Source organism: Phaenicophaeus curvirostris, chromosome 10, assembly GCF_032191515.1.
Source record: "Phaenicophaeus curvirostris isolate KB17595 chromosome 10, BPBGC_Pcur_1.0, whole genome shotgun sequence".
Lineage (NCBI taxonomy): Eukaryota > Metazoa > Chordata > Aves > Cuculiformes > Cuculidae > Phaenicophaeus > Phaenicophaeus curvirostris.
Window position 1 is genome coordinate 12,250,156 of NC_091401.1, and position 10,372 is coordinate 12,260,527.

At 42.7% G+C, this 10,372-nt stretch overlaps 1 protein-coding gene across 8 annotated transcripts in view; it reads left to right on the forward strand.

Moving 5' to 3' along the window:
* DOCK10 (dedicator of cytokinesis 10) overlaps positions 1 to 7,612 on the forward strand; it is a 161,928-nt gene extending 154,316 nt beyond the window's left edge. For all 8 annotated transcript variants that reach the window (XM_069864804.1, XM_069864803.1, XM_069864796.1 and 5 more), the window contains 4 exons: positions 2,266 to 2,456; positions 2,820 to 2,920; positions 3,258 to 3,396; positions 6,882 to 7,612. In XM_069864804.1, coding sequence (XP_069720905.1) covers positions 2,266 to 2,456; positions 2,820 to 2,920; positions 3,258 to 3,396; positions 6,882 to 7,001 — 551 coding nt within the window. In that variant the 3' untranslated portion in view covers positions 7,002 to 7,612. The remainder of the gene's footprint in view (positions 1 to 2,265; positions 2,457 to 2,819; positions 2,921 to 3,257; positions 3,397 to 6,881) is intronic.
* Positions 7,613 to 10,372: the final 2,760 nt, after the last annotated feature.

A 10,372-nucleotide genomic window follows, 5' to 3' on the forward strand; every position in this document is an offset into this window, starting at 1 on the left:
TGTCCTAGGGAAAGTTATTTTCATTTGTGGAGGCATCAGCTGTGTTAGTTTTCCTTATTACTGACATCTTAACTATTGCAGTGATGTAATTTGGGAGTGGTTTTGCTGGAGGCAGCTTGGCATTCAGAACCGTTGTTCTTTTAATAATAAACAAGTTGAAGAAAAAGCAAAGTAGGATACCTATTCTGCTAAGAAGAGTAGAACTTAGCAGATACAATTTTGTATTCAAAATGGGAGTAAGATGTATTACATATTTTTTTTTTAGTGAGAAGTAAAATTTCATCCCATTGGGCACAATCAGTGTTTCAAGACAGGAATGTCAGGAGCACTAGATATGTCTGTTCTTTCTGAGTCATATTAAACAGAAAATATTTAGATCTTATCATGATTGAAATCTCTTTTTAGAGAGACATCCTTTGTGAAACTACTAGTGTGAGACTAGATCTGTCTCAGTTTTGGTTGGGAGTGTGAGGAGCTGTCTGAGATGGAGGCATGATGGGCAGCCACGAGCGGAGAGACTGTGTGCAAAGGCTCCTGGGGGACAGAAAATCCAATTCCTCACCAACTTCAGTTCATCTGCTTCCTCCAAAGGGCAGAGTGATGACAGCTGCTTACAGTACAGGTGTATTCACCTGAAAGTTTTGTTCTGGCAAGACAGGAAAGAGGCACTGGTGTCTGAGGGCAACTTGTTATGGGGCACAGCTTTGTTTGTAAGAGGAAAGGAGGAGTAGCTTGAATTGTGGGGTTTTGTAGTGCTTAGCAGCAGTAGATGTTTTGAGATCTGTATTGAAGCAAATAGTTTCACTGACTTGAAAGTGCAGTTGTTATGGTATGCCTGGCAAAAGCAGATAGGGTTGTTCTTCCAGCAGAATATTCTCCCTAGGTTATTACGTGCTGTCATCCACTCCCACCACTCTCAGTCTGGCTCTGGCATTAGGTGGGAATTTGATGACCTTTTCTTCTTCCCTGCTTTTCCTTTTGCCACCTGCCTCATCTCACTGCTTTGCTCTAAAGGAAACATCTCTTTTTTTCTTTTCTTTTTTTTCCCTCTCCTTCAATAAAATCACGTATTTTCATTTGATTCCTGTGTAAAAAGAAATGCTTTTAGTTTGAGAAGAAAGCAAGGTTTACTGGTATAACTGGAAGAGCAGTGAAAGTTAATTGTGCTTGCACGCAGGTAGTGGGTGGCTGGAACAGTAGCTGCTTAGCATCTCTGCTCCAGAGCCTGCTGCCTGCGGTTGCACAGAGGACAAGTGCAGTCTGGCTGTGGTCTGTGGATCCCTGGCTCTCTGCCATTCCTGGTTGTGACTTGTGCTTCCAGCTCTTGAAATCCTGGGTTTACTGCTCTCCAAGGAGACAGCCACCCTGTAAGCAAGAACTCGTTTAGGTCTGAGCTGACTGGCAGCGGATGCTCACCAGAGGAGGGCATACACGGAGTGTGGAAGGCCTTCCAAAGCATGTAGGGCGATCAGGAAGATGTTAGCTTAGGTCAGACTTAATGTGCTGTAACAGTAGATTTACCTGACTCCCTGAGATCTGTTAAAAAGTCTAGACTGGAAGGAAGGGGTTTTAACAATAATTCCTCTGTCAGCTCCGATAGCAGTGTTTAGATTGAACACTAAGTAACTTCCTTATTTCTTTAAGGATGACGTTTTAATAGTAGTTCATCTGTGGGTGAGCGATCTCCAGTTCAGCTAATCTAGAGGCTCCTACCTCTAACTTGAAATTTATTGGATGGGATGTTTTGAGCTGTTTGAAGTTTGGTACAGACTTATCATTTCATAGAATCATAGAATGGTTTGGGTTGGAAGGGACCTTAAAGATCATCCAGTTCCAACCCCCTGCCATGGGCAGGGACACCTCCCAGTGGACCAGGCTGCTTAAGGACCCATCCAACCTGGCCTTGAACACTTTCAAGGAGCAGACAGCCACAGCTTCCCCGGGCAACATATTCCAGTGCCTCCCCATTAGGTGCTTTAACTCAGAAGGAGAAATTTGTGGATTCTAAAATCTGAGCAGAGAGCTTTTGTGGATTTGATGTAGCTCAGTACCAAAAAGTGGTGAAATCAAAAGGAAATGCTCTTCCAATGCCAGGCACATCAGATTCAATTTAGACCTCCTGTGCCACTTTTGTTCATTTGGTGATTAAAGCTTAATGTGTATGCATAGATAAACAGATTGACAAAGTCAAAAGTTAATATTTTTACTTAATTGTTTTTCTTTCTGAAATACTCTCTCGTTGATATGTTTCTTGCTTTCGAGTAGCCAGTCACTTGTTTCCTTATGTGAAGAAGCGTATCCAAGTCATAAGCCAAACCAGCACAGAACTGAACCCTATCGAAGTAGCAATTGATGAGATGTCCAAGAAAGTCTCAGAGCTCAATCAGCTTTGCACAATGGAAGAAGTGGACATGATCCGATTGCAGCTCAAACTCCAAGGAAGCGTCAGTGTCAAGGTAATGACAATTTGCCTTTTTTCATCTTTTATGTTTCGATGTATCTACATAAGTTTTTATTCTGATTTTCATCATTCCAGATATGTTTTGTCTGTTTTCTACTTTTGGTCATATCCCGTGCCCAGCGAGGTGGTAGAGTCCCCAGCCCTGGAGATGTTTAAAAGATTGGTAGATTAATGCTCAGGGATATGGTTTATTAGTGGACAGGTATGGTTGGACTCAATGATCTCAGAGGTCTTTTCCAAACAAATGATTCTGTGATCCTATGGTTGCCTGAGGGCAGCCCCCAGGGCTTGAGGCACAAGAGAAAGTTGCAATGCACTACTTGTTCTCTGCACCTAACCTGTGTATTATTTTCCCGAGGTAAATGCTGGACCAATGGCCTATGCTCGAGCTTTTCTTGAGGAGACAAATGCTAAGAGATATCCTGATAATCAAGTTAAGCTTCTGAAGGAAATCTTCAGGTAAAGATGAAGTTTAGGTGTTCCACCCTCTACGTACTGTGAGTAGCATGGGTAGGTGTGACATGAAATTGGGCTGAATTGAAGCAGGCTAATTTACATCTGCATTTTACCTTGTCTTAAAAATCATTCCCAAGAAAGCATTTACTGAAGTTATGGGCTATCCTAGTAGCTTACAGTCCTCTTGATCTGAGGATGAGTTCTGAAATTCACTTATAATGAGGTGTTATTTGCAAGGGGGAGAAGTGGTAGAGTGGAGTGTGTGTGTGTATATGTAGATGGGTTTTTTTTCATTACTACAGAATCAATATGGTTGTTCTTTTTGGTTTTGTGCTTGTAGGCAATTTGCAGAAGCATGTGGACATGCTCTCGATGTCAACGAACGCCTTATTAAGGAGGACCAATTTGAATATCAGGGAGAGATGAAGTCTCATTATAAGGATATGCTCAACGAGCTCTCTGCAGTTATGAATGAACAGGTTAGATCACTTGTTTTGGTGCTGTTTGGGCTGAATGAGGGTGGCTAATTGTGTCTTCTAATGACAAATGAAGCTGTAGAGCAAAACACTGCAAGTAAAACCTGGTAGTGCAACAATCACTGAGAAAACGTAGTTCACTCCTTTTCTCCCCCACTCCTTGTTTTAAAACCAGCTGTATTATATATAATGGATCTTATTTAATCAACAAAGATTTGTCTTCTCCCTGTCTCACTACATATTGAAAAGTTGAGCCTTTATGAAGCTAAATGCAGGAAGAGGTCTAGAGGTGCAGAAAGATAATAATTTATATTAGTGGATTGTGCTTTGCTTGCCTTTGCTGTGATGTATTTAATTAAAAGAGTAAATTGCTTTTCAGACATAGTTTATAATTGGGGGAGATATCTTTACAGTTTCTGCTTGTATTCAGCTTTCAGAACAAGAGTTATTACTTTTTGTTTTCTTCATTATTTTCTTATATACATTGTTAAAATACATGCCGTGTATTTTGGCTGTTAGCAGCTTAAGAGGGATGAGCATGCATGGCTGCGTTATATGAGTGCATGCCAAAATACTGAACTAGACTTCTCTTTCTGTGTCTATGCAGATATTTTTTTACTAAGTTTTCTGTTTTAATTTAAATATTGAGTGATTCTGCATATTAAAGCCCAAATTTAATCATGCTTAATTATTTCACTGCGTGCTTGTATATAGGCCACCTTAGATTACATCTGAGAAATAATTCTTCTCTAGCAGTTGCACTGCATGTCCAGGTGCCTATAGCATCCATAAGCACTGTTCATGTACAGTTACCGTGTTTAACCATTGGTATCAGTGATGGCATCTCACAGAAGCATTTAATAGACACCCCAGTAGCCCATGCTGTACTATTCATCCTCAAATATGAGGAGAACTAGGATGTACCAGTGTTTTTTGGCCCATTGCTATACTGACTGTAGAATTGAGCTAGTTTTTCAGAGTGTAAAGCTGTGTAATTGCTTTGAAGGCTTGGCGTATGCCCAGTTGGGGTCGAGCTCAGTGGTGGTTGCTGTTCTGTGAGTTGTGCTCCCTTCCTGTTTAGGTGTATAAAGATTTGTGAACCTCAAGCAGTCCAGTAATTTTATCGTAACTAACATTTATCACTGTTTGTTATATTAAGTATGTAAGTATTAAGGGTTTTATTTGTTACTTAATGTTCATGCCTCTCCTGTGGAAGTGATTTTGGCCACCTAATCAATGTACATAGGCAGCACCATGTCTTGTGTGAACTACTGTTCCCCCCAAGACTGGAAAATGTACAGTCAACTTAAAAAAGCCAGGAACAGCCCATGAGTTTCAGCCTTCATTAAACATTTGGTGAGTTCTCTTAAATACTCACATCTGTATTTGTATCAGTGAGGTCTGAGTTTTCTTCATGTAAACGAAAAGACTGAAAAATTCAAAATTACTTCTACATAACTGTTATTATGTAAAGTTAAGAGTTCATCCAGCAAAAGTCAAACTCATTGCCTGTTTAACCAAAATCATCCGAATCTGAAAGCCTCCACTGAAAACCAGCCTCCCATTTGCAGCCCTGTGGGACAGTCTATAAGTGACAACCCAGTTTTCCAGGCAGTGTGGCTTTTGGGGAAAACTCTGCTCCTGTTGCATGAGCTTCCGACTTCTGAGCAGAGCTTGAGAGAAACCACATGCTGTAAACTGTGGCTGAAATATTTGTCTCACAGTTGGAAAGCTTGAGGCTCTCTTGTAACTGTGCTGTGTGCTTTACACCAGTAAGATTTGCCATCTTTCCCATTGTCGTATTCAAGAGGGTTTTGTTTGCTCACCCACTGACAATGACTCTTTCATCACCATATGTATTTCTCTTCTTTTTTTTTTGGTTTCTTTTCTGACAGCTCTGTCATGGTCCTTGCTTATACAGCTTCTCTTCTTCCCTGTCTAACATTTCCCTCAATACTATAGCCAAAAGTGGTATGTTCATTTTTCTTACATCTATTTTTTATTTTAATGTCATGTACTTTCCTCACTTGCTGTTTTTTCTACTTGGTATGTTTGTTTAGTTTCATGTCTAAAGACTCCCTTGCTCGGGGAGTTAAAAAGACAAAGAAAACATGTGATGTTATCCATGAGCAGTGTTGAGGTGCATGTTCTTTAGGACCCCAGCTATGAACTTGGGGAGGCCAGTGGGGCAAGCTCAGTAAGAGCCTCCTAACACAAAATTGTGTGCCAGTCATAGCAAAAGTGACAGATGGAAAGGCCAGGGACAAATGGCTCAGAAAAGTACTGATTAAGCCAAGCCGCTGGACAGTGTGCAACCCCAGATGTGCTTGGTTCAGAAGGACTGGTCCAGCCCAGTGCAGCAGCAGCTGCCCCAAGCTCTCTCCTTCTGATGACCCTGGGGAGAGCATTGGGTTTGAGTTAGAGCTGGGTGAAGTTCAGCAGTATGGGCGGACAGCGTGTGACACAGCCTAACTGTGCTCCACCGTGCTGCTCTGCTCTCCTTGCAGCTTCCCTGGCTTAGCTAGTCGCTGCCAGGGAGTACCTGGGTCCCAGCACTCTTCCTCCAGCCCGTGGCATGGGAGCAGCTCCCTTTCAAGTTGCTGGCTCAGACACTAAAGCTGTATGTGGGGGCAGCGTGCTCATGTCTGTCTAATAAATGCAGAGTGGTTGACCTGCAGCCCTGATGAGCGATAGCTGGGGGGCAGTGGCATAAGAAGAGGAGAGGTTTCTCTTCCACCACTGACAGCTGCAAGGTCAGTGGGGATGGCCCATGTCTCTGCTGTGGATGCTCTAACATAGTGCCTCATGGAAGAAGGCAGGTTTTCAGCCTGTATTTATAGAAGTAAGTAGGAAAAATAGCTATTACCAAGGCTAGAAAGAACTTTTTCAGAAAAACAATCTTCCTTCTTGCTGAAGCCTATACATAGGACAGGGCAGAGCAAGCTCTTACCACTGCTCCTGCCTGAGAGTGCAGCTCTGCCCAGAGCCTCAGCCTGGCGATTGGTCCAAACGCTGCTAACGACCACATTTTTGCAGCTGCCGTGTGTATGAAGCTCAGTGAGGATGCTGCATGTTCCGAATGACTGTGTGAGCTGGAGCCAGTCTGAACCACAGTCCGTAGGTGCTAGTGCAGGGGTCTGCTGAGCTGATAAAACATAGGTGACTTCTCAGTTGTATTTCTATGAGAACTGTTAGAGAAACGCAGTTCAGGAAACCCCATGGAGCACAGCATGACAGAAGCCAGTGAACCCAGCCCCATCTATCCCCCACAACTCAGAGGATGTTATCTCTCTTGCTGCAGCCTCTGGCCACTCTGGGTCCCCAGACAAAGGTCCCTTTCCTCTGTCAGATCTTTAGCATCATTGTGTAAGAAGTAGAAAAATGGGAAATCCATAGTTAGACAAAGAATGCATCAGACACCAAACTGTTCAGATCTCTCTCACTGCTGCTTTTTTTTCTTTTTTTTTTCTTTTTTTCTTTATGAAAAGATTACATACAAGGAGGACTCAGCAAAGCAGCAAGGAATGGAGCGCACTTATTCACGAGTCATCAATAGAGCCAGCTCATCCATGCCAGCATCAACCACCCTGGCAAACCCTGATGCTTGACTATGGTGTGCGGAACACACAACCTTGGGAAGAGCTGGGGAATGGGCGTAGGGTGGTTGTGTGGGGGTTTTGTCCCTTTTACATTACTAGTATTGAAAATTCATTTGATCATGGACAATGCCAGGAAAACGATTTGTAGATTATGATTTTAATTTATTGGAAGTCTTTACAGTGTTATTTTTTAAAATTGCAAGCTTGATTTTTTTTTCTTTTGTTACCTACCCCAATATTTGCACATTCCCTATCTTTTTTGTTGTTGTTGTCCATATTTGGGTTTGAGCAGCCTTTATTAAGCCAGGCTGATTATGAAATTCCCATTGAACAGATAGGTACACAGCAAACCCTAAGTTTGCTATAAATTATAATATATCTAATACTAAGTCCTAGTATACATATATTTTAAAGGTCAGAGTGGATGTTTTATAACATTTAAGTATATTGCAATTGTAAATAGAAGATGTGTAAAATATGTCATTTTTACAAAATTTAAAAAATATCTTTTTAGTTAATTATGACAGTACTAAGAATATGGATAACATTTCAGTTACCATTGTATTAAAATATTTGTGTATGTGTATAAAAGCGTCCATAAAATTTTCTCTTTGAAGGTCTGTACATTGCTTCATTCCTGTATCAGGGCTTTCCAGACTGGTGGAGTTCATGATGCCTCCTGCTTCTTGTCTGTCTGTAGTGTTGTGGTTGTCGATAGAGACACTCATGACCATCCACAGAAGGTGGCTTTGAAGTCTCCCCATGGTCCTGGACTGAGGCTACCCTGGGAAACCGGGGCTCAGCGTATTCATCCTGCTTGAGGCCAAGGAAGCTCTGCTCTTCCTTTGAAGTTGGTAGTCCCACATTTTGCTCGAGGCCTGTTGGAAAACCATGTGCTTCTAGTGAGACGTTTGTTTTGTTTTCTGCCTCATGGTGGGATGAGGTGGAAGTGGTTCAGCCAGCTCTTGGGTTCCCTTTAACCACAGCATTCCCACACTCCTTCGTGTTCATTCCTTTGCCCACAGAAAATCCCTGCTTTCAGGGTTCCCTGCTCGTTGTGTGTGTGTTAAGTCCCTCTCTTGTATGCATGCAGCCCCACAATTCTGTTAAGCTGTGGCTCATTTTCCCTGGAGAAGCCTTGGTGGTTCACCTCGAGGCCTTCACAGGTGTTTGTTCAGGTCAGAAGCCAGTGCTGTGTCTTGCTATAACGGTTTTTCCAGTGTGTTGCTTCATTCTGCCCTACTGTCTCCTTTCCCTCTATCTCTTCCCATCACACCCCCAGTTCACAGCTGGTGAATCTCAACTTAAGTTGTAGCCTGATCCTGCAGACAAGAGCCAAGGGTGGTCTCTAAATTCACCCCATCTCTATGTGCAAGGTAGAAATGCCATTATCTGGTTACCGCCTGCATGCCTGTGCTGCCAGCGCTTGCTGCTGTGTCTCACTATCAGCAGACCTGGGATTGTTTGGAAGAAACCTTTGCTAAGTGTTGAAACCCACACAGTCCTCTTTCATGTGGGGCAAAGAAGGGGAGCGGTTGGGATGGGCACTCTGTGAGTTGGGAAGGGCCCTGCTCGAGGGGCAGAGCAGCAGCAGCAATGTAAGCCTGTGCCTCTGACTTGGTAATGGTCCAGGCTATCACCGCGCATCAATCGCAGGGAACCAGTTGCTTTCCTCTTCCTCCCCTTGAAATGCCCAACTCTGCTCTTCAGACACTGCACTGTTCAAAACCAATAGAAAGGAATTATTTCTGGCCCAGATTTTAACCTAGTTTATAGTGCATATGTAGTGGCAGATGAAGTTACCTGCTTGCTTGTAAACATGGGAGGAACCAGTCATCGTGGCAACAGCAGGAAACCACAGCACAGAGGAGGTAAGTCTGAGCATCGAGCTATTTTGTCCCTTGGTTTGTTGGTCTCACTGAAATAATTTTTCATTTATTGCGATTTGTGTTTATGAATGGGTACTTAAAAAGCCATCAAAGTGATTTGGAGACAGACTAATTCTAATTAACGTCTGCAAGAATTGAGCAACTAAATCTGTTTGGCATCTTTGGGAATAACTAAGTTGCAAAAGTGTGCTTTGCAGCAAGAGAAAGCTGACACCAGGCTGGTCTGAAGCCAGGCTGGGGTCTACAAAGCAGAGGTAAGGAGATCCCTGGATTGTTTTGTCAATAGTTTGCGCAAAAAAATAGTTTCATGTGTAAGTCTAAGCGTTGCAGAGTTTCATTTGTTTTAAACCACTGGCTCTGCAGCTTCCTCTGGGGGTTTGAAACTCCAGACTATATTCTGTCTGTTACCTTACTGCTGCCGTTAGAGATGCTCAGGCTTGGGTGTAGGTCCTTACTCCAGATGGCTCCTCCTCCTCTGCTGTATTCAAGCTCTTTCAACATAGTCACAAGAAAGCAATTAGCAAACATTAGCTTTGAACCAGGGCCACACCAAGGAGACAAAACAAAGCATTAAATTATGGATCGTCCGGCCTTTGAGAGGAGAGAATGAGAGAAATACAGAAGGCACCTGACTGTAGGATTATTACAAAGATGAGGTTTGGCCTTTGTCCTTCAGTAACCAAAACTGCAGAAGCTGGATGTGTGTGGGCTGATTTGCACAGCTCCTGGCATCCATGAGCTATGAGACCTGCACAGAACTGAGCAGTGTTTTAAACGTTCATGCCTGATGGGCACTGCATACCACGAGGCAGGCAATGTAAGAAAGGGCTCTTTCTATATAGTCACTACTTTTCAAACTCCTAGGATTGCATGAGGTCTATGCCATTTCTTTTGCTGTCAAAAAGCTCCACTCTGAGACTCCTTTTGTACAAGGCAACCACAAGAACATGATCGGCTGTTCTCAGAGCTGAGGTTTTCTCCAGTAAATTAGTTTACAGTGTACTCTTACAGCTGAGTTTATTTTTCATTTGCTTTTGAAAGTGATTCTCTGGACTTGCTATATTTTAAATATTAGGACAATTTTAAAATAATCACAAAGCAAAGTTTCATCACTTGTTTTACTGCTTCAGTTTACTGCTTCCTCACAAGGGAATGAGGGGGAGCAGACACTGATGTCTTCTCTCTGGTGACCAAGGACAGGACCAAAGGGAACAGCAGGAAGATGTGCCAGGGAGGGTTAGGTTGAACATGGGGAAAAGTTTCTTCACCCAAAGGGTGGTGGAGCACTGGAACAGCTTCCTAGGGAATCAGTCACTGCGCCAAGACTGACAATATTCCAGAAGCATTTGGATAACACCCACAGACACATGGTGTGAATGTTGAGGTATGATCTTTAAGGTCCCTTCCAACCCAAACCATTCTATGATTCTTGAAAATATGTAGAATTACATATGTGTTTGTCTTTATGCATGAAACTTTGACAAGGACTGA